The sequence below is a fragment of the Hyperolius riggenbachi genome, chromosome 5, assembly GCF_040937935.1.
Source record: "Hyperolius riggenbachi isolate aHypRig1 chromosome 5, aHypRig1.pri, whole genome shotgun sequence".
Classification (NCBI taxonomy): Eukaryota; Metazoa; Chordata; class Amphibia; order Anura; family Hyperoliidae; genus Hyperolius; species Hyperolius riggenbachi.
In genome coordinates, this window is record NC_090650.1 from 443,723,578 (window position 1) to 443,739,996 (window position 16,419).

The window sequence follows — 16,419 nt, forward strand, 5'->3', positions numbered from 1 at the left end:
ACACGTCTGGAAGCGCGTGCAGTGTGAACGGGTCCTAAAGGGTTAAACGTCTAAAGGGCTGCAGGGGAAAGTTCTTTCCTGAGGGCTCTTTCACATCATCATTCCTTCTCCTGCGCGCGCTGAATAACCTGCGGCGTGTCGTCGGGATGTAGTGGTGCAATGCAATCAGTGGCGGTAGTAATTAATTCAACCCAATTGGAACAAACAGAGAGAAGCAGGAGGGGGGGGGGGGAAGGTCTTCCTATTGGCTCTCTGCTCTGTATGTCATGTTCCTAAAGCTAGTGTTCCATACATCAGAGCAGGAGGAACAATCTCCTGTAACCCCGACAGTCACACAGCCAAAGTTTTAGCAGAGGGGGAGGCGGAGCTGGTTGTGTAAGGAGGGTGTGGCCTCTCTGTAACATACACAGAATCCTCCAGACTTCTCCAGTGCAATCCTTACAGCTCCAGCACTGCTTATGTCACTCACAGCTCTGTGGCTGCACCTCCTCCCTTCTGTCTTATTCCTGATCTTTCCACTCAGGTCCCTCCCACACACTGCCATGTGCTCTCCCTATATGGAGGTGAGAGGGAGGGGCCTGTGTGGAAACATCAGGAATAAGCCAGAAGTCAGAGCTGGGAGTATATAGGCAGTCAGGCTGCAGTATAAGGAGAGACAGCAGACACTGACACACAGGCAGACAGCTGAACTGTGACACGCAGCAACATGTTTCCTATCAGCATTCTCCGGGACTGGGAGACCCCCGAGGAGCTCACCTCCTGGCCAGCCACACGCCTCCTCTTCCAGGAGCTCCAGGAGGACATGGGGAGGAGCCACATGGAGAGGAGAATGCAGCATCTCTCCAAAGCCTTCCAGCTCATGGCTAATGACATGGATAGGAGGAGGAGAGCGGCTCAGAGCGGACGTCCCACCATGGAGGACCACACAGGGGCTGATGGGAAAGACTTCCAGCTCAGTCTGGATGGCAGTCACTTCTCTCCAGAAGAGCTGACAGTCAAGACGGAGGGGAGGAGACTGATCGTGGCGGGAAAACATCAGAAGAAAAGCGAGACAGAGACTGACGGCTTCTTCCAGGAATACAGAGAGTGGCGCAGAGAAGCCGAGCTGCCAGAAGTAGTGTTGTCCGGATCATGAACGATTCGGATCTTTGATCCGAATCTATTTTATGAGTCGATCATCCGAATCATCAAAATGAACGATTCGGATCGCAAAAGGGGCGGGGCAAGGAGCGACACGCCCCCTCTCAGCGGGCAGCGGGGTCTTGGAAGCAGAGCAGGGATGGATCGCTGAGTTGGAGGGGAGCCAGCCTTGCAGCCACAGGTAGATGAGAGAGAGGGGACACATGGGTGCCACTGCCAGATATGTGTAGAGCACACATACTGGCTATATAACGTGCTGCTCATTATAGGCTGTCTGTTCCGTAGTGCTGCACAGTGAACACATTGGAAGCTTTTGGCTCAGCTCAGCACAGCTCAGTAACTTTGCAGGCACTGTGATTGAAAGGCAATATAATCCTCCTGCACTCGGCACTAAACAGCTGCACTTATCTTCTGGGAATGCTTTCTTTCACTGTGCGATATTTTCTTTCAAAGTGTACAGATGAGCATATAGGTGAAATATATGTAAAGCATATGACTTCAGCATGTGGGTATTACGTGCAAACATTTCTGCTCTCTGCTCGTCCCTCCTCCCATCTCTGTCCACTCCCTGCCCTCTGTCCATCTTCTCCCCTTCTCTGTGTGTCCACTCCCTCCCCTTCTCCTGTCCACAGACCTGTCCTGCTGTTCATTTCACCCCGAATGCTTCCGGTAGTAAAATGATCCGAGATTCGGATCAAAGATCCGGATCTCTTCAATGATCCGATTCGAATCATCCGGATCAATGAAAAGATCCGAACTTCCCATCTCTAGCCAGAAGACGTCCGTCCTGAGGACTTGCAGTGCTTCCTGTCCAAGGATGGGCGGCTCCACTTCCAGGCCCCTCGCCTGGCACTGCCCCCTGCCAAAGAGAGAACCATCCCCATTACTATGACCCCAGGAGAAGGCCAGCCCCTCACCCGGGAGACCCAGTGCAGCCAAGTGCAAGAGCAGGGAGACACCTCCAAGACATCCTCCTGATAACATCACATCATGGGACTGATATCTATCTCACTACAGGACTGTATAGCATTGTTTGGCGAGTGATCCAGATCCGCCAAGTGCAAGAGCAGGGAGACTCCTCCCAGAAATCCTCCTGATAATATTACATCATAGGACTGATAAGGATCTTACAGAGGAACTTCAGTTTTAGAACTGTTTTTGTTTTTAAATTGGAATGTTTAATGTTGCATATATTTTTTTTTCTGTCTATTTCTTCTTGAATGGTTCTAAGCATTTATTTTGTCAATAAAGAGTTTACTTGTGATTTGTTATGTCTTTCTGTGTATTCTAGAAGTAGATTGGCTCATAGATAGCTCCTCCTACATGTGTGCTGTCTCCGCCTCCATAGTGGTTGTTACTGCTGTCTGTGTCTCTGATGAGGAGGTTTCCCCCATTTGCTGTGAGCTCTGGGTGTCACCAGCACAGAAAGGGAGGGAAATCTGTCCAGTGGAGGCAAAGACATCAATAAAACCCTGATAGACTATGGCCCCAATGTATAAAGGGCTGTGCGACTGGTTTTCTAATTTATAAAGATTTTCACAGGTGCGGTAGAAGTTCAGTAATTTACAGACAAACTCGGCTTCAATTCACAAAGACGTTCAGTAACAGCTGCAGAGAAGGACTGTGTTGTGTTGCTGCGAGGTCCTACAATGTGTGTGCTGTGACAGGGTTACCTAAGAGACATCCCTTCTGGGTAGTCCCTCGGAATCTGTCCTTTAGCCATTCTGGTGTTTACGTATTATCCCGTCCGTAGAGTGTGACAGCTTCTTGTTAACGTTCTGTTTCCTCCCCTATAAAGGTAAAGGGGGAAGAGGCGCCCAGAGCAGATAAAATACGTTAAAAACAAATAAAATGAAAAAAGTGAGGTGGCTTACCTCAATGAAGACAAGTTCACGTATTAATAGAATTTTATTGCACTGGCAACGCGTTTCGTGGGTGCATACCCACTTCCTCAGGCCAAATAGCAGTGCCTAATAGTGCTTGTAGCCACAAATAAGGCGCCTTTTTATCTGCTCTGGGCGCCTCTTCCCCCTTTACCTTGTGCCTTCACCCTCCTTTTGGAGGGGGATCAACCCTCTTTGACCAGTTTAGGTCATTTGAGGTTTGCTTTTTATCAAGAGTGCGACCATCACCAGCTCCGTCTGGTCACCCGAGTGGAGTCGGGGTTATACATCTCCACCTGCTTCTAGTGGTCGGTTGCCCTTCTGCAACCCACCTTTGTGAGTATAATACATTCACATATTTTACATGCTTCTGGTACTGTGACATACTGCACCATTTGGGCTCCTGTTGTCTCTGTGTTTTCTTCCTGCAGGGTGCAATTTTTATTATCCCTACTTTTTGTCCCTCCCCTATAAAGATCTAACCATTTTTGGAAAGCTGAAAGTCCTGGCTTTCCATTGCACCAGGTCTCGAGTCAGTGCGATGCTGCATTCAAAAGTTAGGGGAGTTTGAAAGAGGGGTGTCCCCTGCACTTGGCTGCAGAGAGCACAGTGGAATAGAGTCTCCAGCCCCGGCCAGTAACACAGAGAGAGAGGAGACCAGGGGGTGTAGCTGGGCTGCTCATAAGAGGACCTCCCGAGTGGTCGGCTTCGGGCTTCCTTCGGTAGTTCTGTAATCAGGCTTTCTCCAGCCAAGTGCAGCAGACACCCTTCTTTCAAACCCTTTGACTCTTGAATGGGGCATTGCACCGACTCGGGACCTGGTGCAAAGGAAAGCCAGGACTTTCAGCTTTCCAGAAATGCTTAGATCTTGGTAGGGGAGCAAACAGAACTTGAAGCTGCCAAACTCTGCACACAGAATAATATGTAAGTACCGCCTTTCTTAACATTTTATTTAATAGCCTGTGTTTTGATGACCTCTCAATAAACATTACACATGCCATGCTTAGAGGATTCCATCACTTGCGTCTCGGGCATTTACAAACAGGGACCTAAAGGGTTAATGTCTAAAGGGCTGCAAGGGAAATCTTTCCTGAAACCTTTCACATTTACAACGCGTGCAGGAGCCGTTCTCCTGCAAGCGCTGAATACCCTGCGGCGTGTCGTCGGGATGTAGCGGTGCAATGCAATCAGTGGCGGTAGTAATTAATTCAACCCTACGGGAAAACGCCATCTCATGATGATTAATAGCTCCCGGGTGCTTCTATGGACTTTCAGTTTACCTTGGTTAACCACTTAAGCCCAACTGGACGAGATTTCTCGTCCAGTTGGGCTGCACGCACTCCCGCGGGTCGCGCGCGCGCCCGCGGGCCCCCCCGTGCGCGCCCCCGCTGCTGCCCGCTAGCCCACCGATCAGTGAAAGGGATTATAAATCCCTTTCGCTGATCGGACCCCCCCGGAGAAAAGCCGACAGCATCTCTTCAGATGCTGCGGCTTTTCTGAGCTCTGGGCTCCTTTCTTCTGCCTGGGAGCGAGATCGATCGCTCCCAGGACTTTTTGATTCTGGCCATCTTGTGGCCAAATAGCAAATTGCACCTGAAAAAAAAAAATGTCAAATTAAACATATAAATATATTAAAAAAAACCCTGTTTACCTCCCACACCAAAAATACCCACATACAAGTTTAAATTAAAAAAAAAAAAAAAAAAAATTACAATAATAAAAAAAAAAAAAAAAACCATAAATAGTTACCTAAGGGTCTGAACTTTTTAAATATGCATGTCAAAGGAGTATATCAATATGATTAAATAAATTATGGGCTTCTAAACAGTGATGGACGCAAAACGGAAAAAATGCACCTTTATTTCCAAATAAAATATTGTTGCCATACATTGTGATAGGGACATAATTTTAACGGTGAAATACCCGGGGCATATGGGCAAATACAATACGTGAGTTTTAATTATGGAGGCGTGTATTATTTTAAAACTATAATGGCTGAAAACTGAGAAATAATGAATTTTTTCCATTTTTTTCTTATTCTTCCTGTTAAAATGCATTTACAGTAAAGTGGCTCTTAGCAAAATATACCACCCACAGAAAGCCTAATTGGTGGCGGAAAAAACAAGATATAGATCAATTAATTGTGATGAGTAGTGATAAAGTTATTGGCAAATGAATGGGGGGTGAAAGTTGTTCGGATGTAAAAAAATTTCAACCCTTCGGGCTTAAGTGGTTAAAGGGATACTGTAGGGAGGTCGGGGGAAAATGAGCTGAACTTACCCGGGGCTTCTAATGGTCCCCCGCAGACATCCTGTGCCCGCGCAGCCACTCACCAATGCTCCGGCCCCGCCTCCGGTTCACTTCTGGAATTTCTGACTTTAAAGTCAGAAAACCACTGCGCCTGCGTTGCCGTGTCCTCGATCCCGCTGATGTCACCAGGCGTGTACTGCACAGACACAGACCATACTGGGCCTGCGCTGTGCGCTCTTGATGACATCAGCGGGATCGAGGACACGGCAACGCAGGCGCAGTGGTTTTCTGACTTTAAAGTCAGAAATTCCAGAAGTGAACCGGAGGCGGGACCGGAGCATCGGTGAGTGGCTGCGCAGGCACAGGATGTCTGCGGGGGACCATTAGAAGCCCCGGGTAAGTTCAGCTCATTTTCCCCCAACCCCCCTACAGTATCCCTTTAACACAAAGTTTCGACTTAGCGTTACAACACAGAAAACGAGCTCTGGTGTGAAAGAACACCTCCCCCTCAACCAGTGTCAGTGGAGAAGAGAAACTAGCCCCTCCCAATAACATGTTGAAGCAAACAAACAGAGAGAAGCAGGAGGGGGGGGGGGGCTCTTCCTATTGGCTCTCTGCTCTGTATGTCATGTTCCTAAAGCTAGTGTTCCATACATCAGAGCAGGAGGAACAATCTCATATAACCCCGACAGTCACACAGCCAATGTTTTAGCAGAGGGGGAGGCGGAGCTGGTTGTGTAAGGAGGGTGTGGCCTCTCTGTAAGGGTGTGGCCTCTCTGTACCATACACTGAATCCTCCAGACTTCTCCAGTGCAATCCTCACAGCTCCAGCACTGCTGATGTCACTCAGAGCTCTGTGGCTGCACCTCCTCCCTTCTGTCTTATTCTTGTTGTTTCCACAGGCCCCTCCCACACACTGCCATGTGCTCTCCCTATATGGAGGGGAGAGGGAGGGGCCTGTGTGGAAACATTAGGAATAAGCCAGAAGTCAGAAGCAGTCAGGCTGGAACAGGCTGCAGTATGAAAAAAAATTGTTTGAAAAACAATTGTAAATCATGTTTGACATGTTCGAAATAATCGATCTGACAGTAAATCTGTCAGAAAATTGCATTGTGTGTAGCTAGCATTACAGTTGTTTGAATTGATAAGAAAGTCTCTGCAGCCAATGACATGCCAGCCTGATGTGGTGGGCAATTATTTTAGTGGATAAGTATAAAGGTAGCCATACATCTATCGAGTTGGTGGCCGATCGACCATCTGATTGGATAAGTGTTTATCGAATTGGATGAACATCAGTGCCGCCAAGAGCATGCCCGATCGACAGTGCGACCAATTTCAACCAGAAATTGGTTGTGTGTGGGACATGCTGCAGGATGTCCGGCCATCATGGTCGATCGCGTACGCGGTGGTAATAACAAGCAAAATCGGGATGAACATGATGAAACCACCGATGCTGCCCCCAATGTAAAAATGTACACCACCCCCCCATGTCTGGTGCAGTATACTTTGTGGCCGATTCCTGAGAGATTGCATGCACGATTCACTTATTTATTTTCATTCACTTCTACAAGAAATCTGCCAGAAAAATTAGCAAAAAATAATATCGGACATGATGGAAATTATCTATCCAACCAACCATCTATCTAACACAAAATTGTATGGTGTGTAGCTGGCATGGTAGGAGGAAGAAGCTCCCTCTCTGTACACGCCTGAAGATAAGATCCTGTCTGCCTGCCTCGCACAGAGAGGGAACAGCGCACGCTACGCCGGGATGGATGGGTCAGAAATGCAGCCTGTGGAGACACAATCCACACAGCTGCATGCAGCACATAATGTATGCAAATGTGACAGCTCACTGACTCCTCCCAGCCAATCCGGCATAGCGTACGCTGCTTACTCTGTGCAAGGCAGACAGGCAAGATTCTACCTGCAAGTATGTTCAGAGAGGGAGCTTCTCTGCCTCCTCACACTATTGTGTGCAGCTCTCAACCAGCAGCGCGGGGGGGGGGGGGGGGGGGGGGGGGGAAGCACACACAAAACATTGCTTTTGGGGACATATCATTGCTGAGTTACATAAACTTTGATAGCTTTCCTTTAATAATAGGAGATGTGCACAATCTTATGTAACCCCGATAATCACACAGCCAATGTTTAAGCAGAGGGGGAGGCGGAGCTGGTTGTGTAAGGAGGGTGTGGCCTCTCTGTAACACACACAGAATCCTCCAGACATCTCCAGTGGAATCCTCCCAGCTCCAGCACTGCTGATGTCACTCAGAGCTCTGTGGCTCCACCTCCTCCCTTCTGTCTTATTCCTGATGTTTCCACAAAGGTCCCTCCCACACACTGCCATGTGCTCTCCCTATATGGAGGGGAGAGGGAGGGGCCTGTGTGGAAACATCAAGAATAGGCCAGAAGTCAGAGCTGGGAGTATATAGGCAGTTAGGCTGGGACAGGCCCCTCCCACTCCCCTCCATATAGGGCGAGCACATGGCAGTGTGTGGGAGGGGCCAGAAGTCAGAGCTGGGAGTATATAGGCAGTCAGGCTGGGACAGGCTGCAGTATAAGGAGTAGAGATGGGAAGTTCGGATCTTTTCAATGATCCGGATGATTCGAATCGGATCATTGAAGAGATCCGGATCTTTGATCCGAATCTCGGATCATTTTACTACCGGAAGCATTCGGGGGTGAAATGAACAGCAGGACAGGTCTGTGGACAGGAGAAGGGGAGGGGGGTGGACACACAGAGAAGGGGAGAAGATGGACAGAGGGCAGGGAGTGGACAGAGAAGGGAGGAGGGACGAGCAGAGAGCAGAAATGTTTGAACACAATCCCCACCAGGGGAGGACTGGAACCTTTTGGCCTGGGGGGACAACACAAACTAGAGGCCCGTTTCACGGCATCCCCAGCCCAAAGCCATATCTTTCTTGTGTGCAAATCTTCAAATTGTGATGACTAACAGCCCCAGCCACACACACACACACACACACTATGTACCTTATGCCTAACCCCATTTCTCCGCACAATCTACCTGTCTGTGTCTGATGCCTAACCTTAAAGGAGTTATCAGGCTGCTTTTTTTTTTTTTATAAAATTAAGTGTTACTTAGCCAGGGCTCGTCCAGCCCCAAGCTCCCAGCATGTCCCTTGCCGCAGCTCTGCAGTCAGCTGTTCGCTGCCGCTGCCTCCCAACCCCCGGCGATGATGTCAGGCTGACTGCGCCTGTGCGAGCGGCGCTGTCAATCACCGCCACATGGACCAGAGCTTACTGTGCAGACGCAGAACTACTGCGCCTGCGCAGTACACTCCGGTCCATGTGGCGGTGATTGACAGTGCTGCTCGCACAGGCGCAGTACAGGCCGACATCCAGGTCGGACTGGTGCCATCGCCGGGGACTGGGAGGCAGCGGCAGCGAATGGCTGACTGCAGAGCTGCGGCGAGGGACATGCTGGGAGCGTGGGGCTGGAGAAAGCCCCGGGTAAGTAGCACTTATTTCATTAAAAATGCCTGATAACTCCTTTGAACAACCCCCCACACACACACACACACACAAACACAAACCTACCTACCTGGTGATGCCTAACCCCACTCCTGCCCACCCACCATACAAACTACTTGTCTGACACCTACCCCCCCCTCCAACTACCTGTTTGACAGTGCCTAACTGCCTGCCTCCCCCCTCCCCTGCCGCCAATCACACCACAAGAAGAAAAAACGTCCCCCCTCAGGCCAGGGTCAGAATGGAGATGATTATCACACAAAAAAAAACTCAGCGGGCACTGGCCTTGGCAGAGAATTGAAGTTGACAGCAGTAGCAGGCAGGCAGCAAAGTGTGAGTAACTCAGTGACAAGAAGGGAGAAGAAGTACAGAAACAAAATTTATAAAAACCACCTTCTCCTCTGGCAACCTGGACCTGACCTCCTGTCTCCTCAGTCCTACACCTCCTCCTCCTCCACAGCAGCAAGCAGCTATAGGTGGCATCTCCGACTCCCAGCCCCCCCCCCCCCCCCCCCGAGTGTCCGACTCCTCCAGCCAGGACAGCCAGCCATTCGTAGCCGCAGCTCCAGGCCCCCAGCCCCCCCAGCACAGAAAGCTGAAGAGTGATACAGCTCACTCCGACGACACCTCAGAGGCACAGCAGCACAGGGGAGGACTGTGTCCGACTCCTCCAGCCAGGCCAGCCAGCCACTCGTAGCCGCAGCTCCAGCCCCCCCAGCACAGAAAGCTGAAGAGTGAGACAGCTCACTCCGATGACACCGCAGGCACAGCAGCACGTTGCGGGCGGCAATGGCTCCAGGCGGGGGGTGGAGTCAAGCAGGGTCAACCCACCGGGCCGGAGAGGACCTAAGCTATTTGTGTCCTTGTGCCGCTCACATCCACCGCAGGCGCAGCCACGCACAAGGGCACACCACGTCCGGCCGCCTCAGCCCCTTCTTTGATTGGATACTTCAACTTGCCGGGAAATATCGCACGAGGTTGCGATCCCCACTGCGAACCTGTCACCTGTGGTATGTCTGCGGCCGCTGCGTATAGCAGCGGCCGGCCCTAATTACTTAAGATTCGGGCAGCCCGGGGGGCAATTGCCCCCCGTCCCCCTGGGCCAGTCCTCCCCTGATCCCCACATGCTGAAGTCATATGCTTTACATATATTTCACCTATAGGTTCATCTGTACACTTTGAAAGAAAAGGTCGCACAGTGAAAGAAAGCATTCCCAGAAGATAAGTGCAGCTGTTTAGTGCCGAGTGCAGGAGGATTATATTGCCTTTCAATCACAGTGTCTGCAAAGTTACTGAGCTGTGCTGAGCCAAAAGTTTCCAATGTGATCACTGTGCAGCACTACGGAACAGCCAGCCTATAATGGGCAGCATATTGCAGCCAGTATGTGGGCTCTACACATATCTGGCAGTGGCACCCATGTCCCCCCTCTCTCTCATCTACCTGTCTCCCTGCAAGGCTCAGGCTGCCTCCCATCCAACAGAGCGATCCCTGCTTCCAGGCCCCCGCTGCCCGCTGAAAGGGGGCGTGTCGCTCCTGGCCCCGCCCCTTTTGCGATCCGAATCGTTCATTTTGATGATTCGGATGATCGACTCATAAAATAGATTCGGATCAAAGATCCGAATCGTTCATGATCCGGACAACACTAATAAGGAGAGACAGCAGACACTGACAAACAGGCAGACAGCTGAACTGTGACCAGCAGCAACATGTTTCCTATCAGCATTCTCCAGGACTGGGAGACCCCCGAGGAGCTCACCTCCTGGCCAGCCACACGCCTCCTCTTCCAGGAGCTGCAGGAGGACATGAGGAGGAGCCACATGGAGAGGAGAATGCAGCATCTCTCCCAAGCCTTCCAGCTCATGGCTAATGACATGGATAGGAGGAGGAGAGCGGCTCAGAGCGGACGTCCCACCATGGAGGACCACACAGGCGCTGATGGGAAAGACTTCCAGCTCAGTCTGGATGGCAGTCACTTCTCTCCAGAAGAGCTGACAGTCAAAACGGAGGGGAGGAGACTGATTGTGGCGGGAAAACATCAGAAGAAAAGCGAGACAGAGACTGGCGGCTTCTTCCAGGAATACAGAGAGTGGCGCAGAGAAGCCCAGCTGCCAGAAGACGTTAGTGTTGTCCGGATCATGAACGATTCGGATCTTTGATCCGAATCTATTTAATGAGTCGATCATCCGAATCATCAAAATGAACGATTCGGATCGCAAAAGGGGTGGGGCCAGGAGCGACACGCCCCCTCTCAGCGGGCAGCGGGGTCCTGGAAGCAGAGCTGAGATGGATCGCTCTGTTGGATGGGAGGCAGCCTTGCAGGGACAGCAGGTAGATAAGAGAGAGGGGACATGGGTGCCACTGCCAGATATGTGTAGAGCACACATACTGGCTATAACGTGCTGCTCATTATAGGCTGGCTGTTCCGTAGTTGTGCACAGTGATCACATTGGAAGCTTTTGGCTCAGCACAGCTCAGTAACTTTGCAGGCACTGTGATTGCAGGGCAAAATGATCCTCCTCCACTCGGCACTAAACAGCTGCACTTATCTTCTGGGAATGCTTTCCTTCACTGTGTGACGTTTGCATGGAAAGTACACAGATGAGCATATAGGTGAAATAAATACATGTAAAGCATATGATTGCAGCATGTGGGTATTGTGTGCACAAACATTTCTGCTCTCTGCTCGTCCCTCCTCCCTTCTCTGTCCACTCCCTGCCCTCTGTCCATCTTCTCCCCTTCTCTGTGTGTCCACTCCCTCCCCTTCTCCTGTCCACAGCAGGGAAAGACCTGTCCTGCTAGTCATCTCACCCCGAATGCTTCGGTAGTAAAATGATCCGAGATTCGGATCAAAGATCCGGATCTTTTCAATGATCCGATTCGAATCATCCGGATCATTGAAAAGATCCGAACTTCCCATCTCTAGAAGACGTCCGTCCTGAGGACTTGCAGTGCTTCTTGTCCAAGGATGGGCGGCTCCACCTCCAGGCCCCTCGCCTGGCCCTGCCCCCTGCCAAAGAGAGATCCATCCCCATTACTATGACCCCAGGAGAAGGCCAGCCCCTCACCCGGGAGACCCAGTGCAGCCAAGTGCAAGAGCAGGGAGACACCTCCCAGACATCCTCCTGATCACATCACATCATGGGACTGATATCTATTAGAGATGGGAAGTTCGGATCTTTTCAATGATCCGGATGATTCGAATCGGATCATTGAAGAGATCCGGATCTTTGATCCGAATCTCGGATCATTTTACTACCGGAAGCATTCGGGGGTGAAATGAACAGCAGGACAGGTCTGTGGACAGGAGAAGGGGAGGGGGGTGGACACACAGAGAAGGAGAGAAGATGGACAGAGAAGGGAGGAGCAGAGAGCAGAAATGTTTGCACGTAATACCCACATGCTGAAGTCATATGCTTTACATATATTTCACCTATATGCTCATCTGTACACTTTGAAAGAAAAGGTCGCACAGTGAAAGAACGCATTCCCAGAAGATAAGTGCAGCTGTTTAGTGCCGAGTGCAGGAGGATTATATTGCCTTTCAATCACAGTGTCTGCAAAGTTACTGAGCTGTGCTGAGCCAAAAGCTTCCAATGTGTTCACTGTGCACAAGTACGGAACAGCCAGCCTATAATGAGCAGCACATTATAGCCAGTATGTGTGCTCTACACATATCTGGCAGTGGCACCCATGTCCCCTCTCTCTCATCTACCTGTCTCCCTGCAAGGCTGCCTCCCATCCAACAGAGCGATCCCTGCTTCCAGGACCCCGCTGCCCGCTGAGAGGGGGCGTGTCGCTCCTGGCCCCGCCCCTTTTGCGATCCGAATCGTTCATTTTGATGATTCGGATGATCGACTCATAAAATAGATTCGGATCAAAGATCCGAATCGTTCATGATCCGGACAACACTAATATCTATCTCACTACAGGACTGTATAGAACTGTTTGGTGAGTGATCCAGATCAGCCAAGTGCAAGGGCAGGGAGACACCTCCCAGAATTCTGTCTGATCATATTTAATGATGGGACTGATAAGAATCTTACAGAGGGACATAATTTTAGAACTGGTTTTTTAGATTATGACAGAGGACTTATAAAACAGTCCAATTTCTGTTGATTTGTTAATAGTTTCATTGTATCAATAAAGAGTTAAAATGTGATTTGCTGTGTGTTTCTGTGTATTATAGAAGTTGCTTGGTGCATAGATAACTCCTCCTATATGTGTGCTGGCTCCGCCTCCATAGTGGTTGTTACTGCTGTCTGTGTCTCTGATGAGGAGATTCCCCCCTTTGCTGTGAGCTCTGGGTGTCACCAGCACAGAAAGGGAGGGAAATCTGTCCAGTGGAAGCAAAGACAACAATAAAACCCTGATAGACAGATAGACAGTGTAGTGTATAGTCACACCTGGAAATGTTCAATGAGATGCTATTTATTCCTTCTCGCTTAAAAATTGCAAACTGTACTGAGTTTGGAACTGGGCCAGTCCATATCATCAGAAATTAAGCCTGGTACACACATTCAATTTTGATTGTCCAATCACTGACCAATTATACCAGCATAAGAGTTTACCTACACAATCTGCTCATAATGTACAATATCTGATGACCCTCATTACATGGTGGAGGTAAAATGGTCAGTGATTGGACAATCATAATTTAAAGTGTGTCCCAAGCTTAAGTGTGACCAGCCTAATTCCAAGCTGCCGGCAATTGGCCAGAATCATTATCATCTCACTGACCATCTCCAGTTCCTCCACAAAATCTGTTTTGTGTTGCTCTGCCTGCACTCAGTGAAGAGCTTTATCCCGACTTCCTGCTCCGGTGACACCCTTCAGAGGAACAGGAAGTGAGGGGGAAATCTCTCCAGTCTGTACAGAAGCATGGGACTCCAGGATTGGATCTAACCCTTCCACATATGTCCAGTAGAGGCAAAGACAACAACAACAACAACAAAAAAAAACCCTTATAGACATTGTAGTATATCATAGGCCCCAACCGTCCCGTTTTCATCGGGACGGTCACGATTTGGGGGGCCCCTCCCGCCATCCCGCGCTACCCCCCCTTGTGTCCCGGCCGCTGGGCAAGGGGGGGAAAAAACCTGATCGAGGCACCAGCCGCGGGGGATCCCGTATGCTATTTGGTATGGGTGGCCGCTATTTCTCCCTCCCTCCTTCCTAAAGTGCCCCCCAGTGTCCCCCCTGCAGAGATAAATGCGCAGCAGCGGAGAGCGGGCTGTCATTATTACCTCTCCGACTACCGTACCGGCATCTGGCTCTTCTAGGCTTCCGGCTTCCTGTGACGTCACAGGAAGCCGGAAGCTGAGAAGACCAGACGGGATCCCGGTAGTCGGAGAGGCAATGGTAAGATTTATGACAGGCCGCTCCGCTGCTGCGCATTTATCTCTGCAGGGGGGACACTGGGGGGCACTTTAGGAAGGAGGGAGGGAGAAATAGCGGCCACTCATACCAAATAGCATACGGGATCCCCCGCGGCTGGTGCCTCGATCAGGTTTTTTTCCTCCCTCCTCCGCACCCACGAGCACCCCCCCCGTCGGAAGTAAGATTAATTAATAAAATACAAATATTTATTTCTTATAAAAAAGGTGGGCGTGACTAGGGATGTTGGGGGTGTGGTTAGGGGGTGTGGCCTGTGTCCCGGTTTGTGAAGTTTAAATGTTGGGAGGTATGGTATATAGTTGCAGTTTGTAATGTGTAACGGGAAAAAGTTATGTGATCATAAATGCCGCACTAAATGAATATAACATATAAAAATGTTTATAATGTATAACAAATACAACCATTATATTCGCCATATATCAGGTACAGCAAGAGGAAGTGGCAGTGCTTTTAGACAGAGGCTGTACCCTGATTAGCTATTTACAAAGATGTGCAGAGCTCCACAATGTGCACAAAATTTCACAACATGCATTCAACACAGGTACAGCAAAGGAGGGCGTTAGCTTCAGTATAAATAATATGTGCACAAATGATTCCCTACTAGACATCCCCACGGCGTACAGGTACAGCCATGATATCTGCCTTATAACAAATACAACCATTATATCTGCGATATATCAGGTGCAGCCATAACATCTGACTTATAACAAATAGCTTCCACATTTCTGTATAGCAACATGACGTCCATCTTTCTCATGTCAGCTTTACATTTTAACCACATAATTACCATCTTGCTAGCCGATAAGCATAATACAACTATATCATTATACATGAGAACATAGCCACTCCATGCCAATAGGCCCATATGCAATTCACTTCACCAGCAAGCAACAAAATCCTTAATCCTTTTCACTTACTTGTTGGTACTTTTTCAATTGCAATGTGCTAAAGAGTTATTTTAAATAGAAAAAGAAAAATTATCTCCTAAGAGAAAACTTAGAAGAAAAAGTGAATTGCATCTGGGCCTTCGTGTCCTGGACCTGGACGAGCTTCAGAGCTGTGACTTATCCCAGGAAGGTGAGTATTAGCCACTGCTAGTCAAAATTGGAAATATAAGTAGCATGTTTCACAAGTAATTATTAAATCTGCTGCTCTGTGAAAAATGTTATTACAATGCCATCCACCAGTGCTGCAACATAAATAGAAGTGTGTAAAAAGGCCAAAAAACATCAAAATGCAGTTGAATACAGAGGGAGTCACATGACTATTACTACATCTTCCTGTAGTAGTCAGATGACCTAGGCGCTGCGCGATGCTGTCCGGTAAGCGGAGATTGTTGCGATTACACGTGCTGCAAGACCAGAGGTCAAGGGAGGGTGCGGGCAGCATAACAACCGTTTTGGCTGGACAGAGGCTAAAAATCAGACCAAGCTTAAAGAGAAACCGTAAGCAAGAATTGCACTTCAACCCAATCAGTAGCTGATGAGAATTTCCCATGAGAAATCTGTTCCTTTTCACACACAGACCATCAGGGGGCGCTGTATGGCTGATATTGTGGTGAAACCCTTCCCACAAATGATGTCAGCAGTTCACAGCACTGAGGTACTGACATCACACTGTGGGAGCCTTGTTGCATTGTGGGAAATAACAGCTGTTTACAAATGCTAAAAAAGCAAGCAGCATCTCCGTCCAGTTACATCACCTGCCAGCAGTAAAAATGTCACCATGTGGTAAATGTCAGAATGTAAATCAGGGAGAGGAAAGATTTTACAATGGGCAAACACGGACTAAATCATCCTCTATAATAAAACCCGTTTCCCTGCGTCACGCTGTCCCTGTGTAGCTGGGATCGTACTTTTTACTACTGTGCATGTGCTCAGCACGGACCAAGCCTCAAAGAGACAGGAGGACAGGGCCAGGGAGCCGGGCAGGCGTGTGAGTGGGCAGCCGGGTGCAGGCGCACAAGAGTGCGGTGCATGCGCAGTAACATGTGCCGGCAGCGGCGAGAAACAGACCTAGAGCCCGTTTTTTATCACATCCCATTTTATCACATTATTTTCACTGGAGTTCCTCTTTAAAGAGAACCTAAAGTCACAAAAAAAAAACCGAGATGAACTCACCTGGGGCTTCCCTCAGCCCCCTGCAGACGATCGGTGCCCTCGCAGCTCCACTCCGATGGACCAGGACCCGCCGGCGGGCACTTCCGGTTTGGCCGTCACCGGCCGACAGGCATGGGAACGCAAGTGATTGTTCGCG

General features: G+C 49.5%; 3 protein-coding genes across 4 annotated transcripts in view; 2 read left to right on the top strand and 1 right to left on the bottom strand.

The window, feature by feature from the left end:
• The window catches only part of LOC137519254 (ubiquitin carboxyl-terminal hydrolase CYLD-like), a 152,565-nt gene that overhangs the window by 110,442 nt on the left and 25,704 nt on the right, over positions 1–16,419 (bottom strand). The window lies entirely within an intron of this gene.
• On the top strand, positions 648–2,157 carry LOC137517935 (heat shock protein 30C-like). Its single transcript, XM_068235009.1, has 2 exons — positions 648–1,114; positions 1,912–2,157. The coding sequence occupies exons 1-2, from the start codon at positions 707–709 to the stop codon at positions 2,116–2,118; spliced, it is 615 nt and encodes a 204-aa protein (XP_068091110.1). The 5' UTR covers positions 648–706; the 3' UTR covers positions 2,119–2,157.
• On the top strand, positions 10,476–11,895 carry LOC137518331 (heat shock protein 30C-like). The gene is made up of 2 exons (XM_068236022.1): positions 10,476–10,890; positions 11,696–11,895. Exons 1-2 carry the CDS (start codon positions 10,476–10,478, stop codon positions 11,893–11,895), a joined length of 615 nt encoding a protein of 204 aa, XP_068092123.1.

Excerpts from the sequence above, each read along its gene's own strand:
- LOC137518331 (XM_068236022.1), top strand. The coding sequence starts at position 10,476 with ATGTTTCCTATCAGCATTCTCCAGGACTGGGAGACCCCCGAGGAGCTC. Across the intron at positions 10,891-11,695 it reads CCAGCTGCCAGAAGACGTTA|ACGTCCGTCCTGAGGACTTG; the intron begins GTGTTGTCCGGA and ends CATCTCTAGAAG.
- LOC137517935 (XM_068235009.1), top strand. The coding sequence starts at position 707 with ATGTTTCCTATCAGCATTCTCCGGGACTGGGAGACCCCCGAGGAGCTC. Across the intron at positions 1,115-1,911 it reads GAGAAGCCGAGCTGCCAGAA|CCAGAAGACGTCCGTCCTGA; the intron begins GTAGTGTTGTCC and ends TCCCATCTCTAG.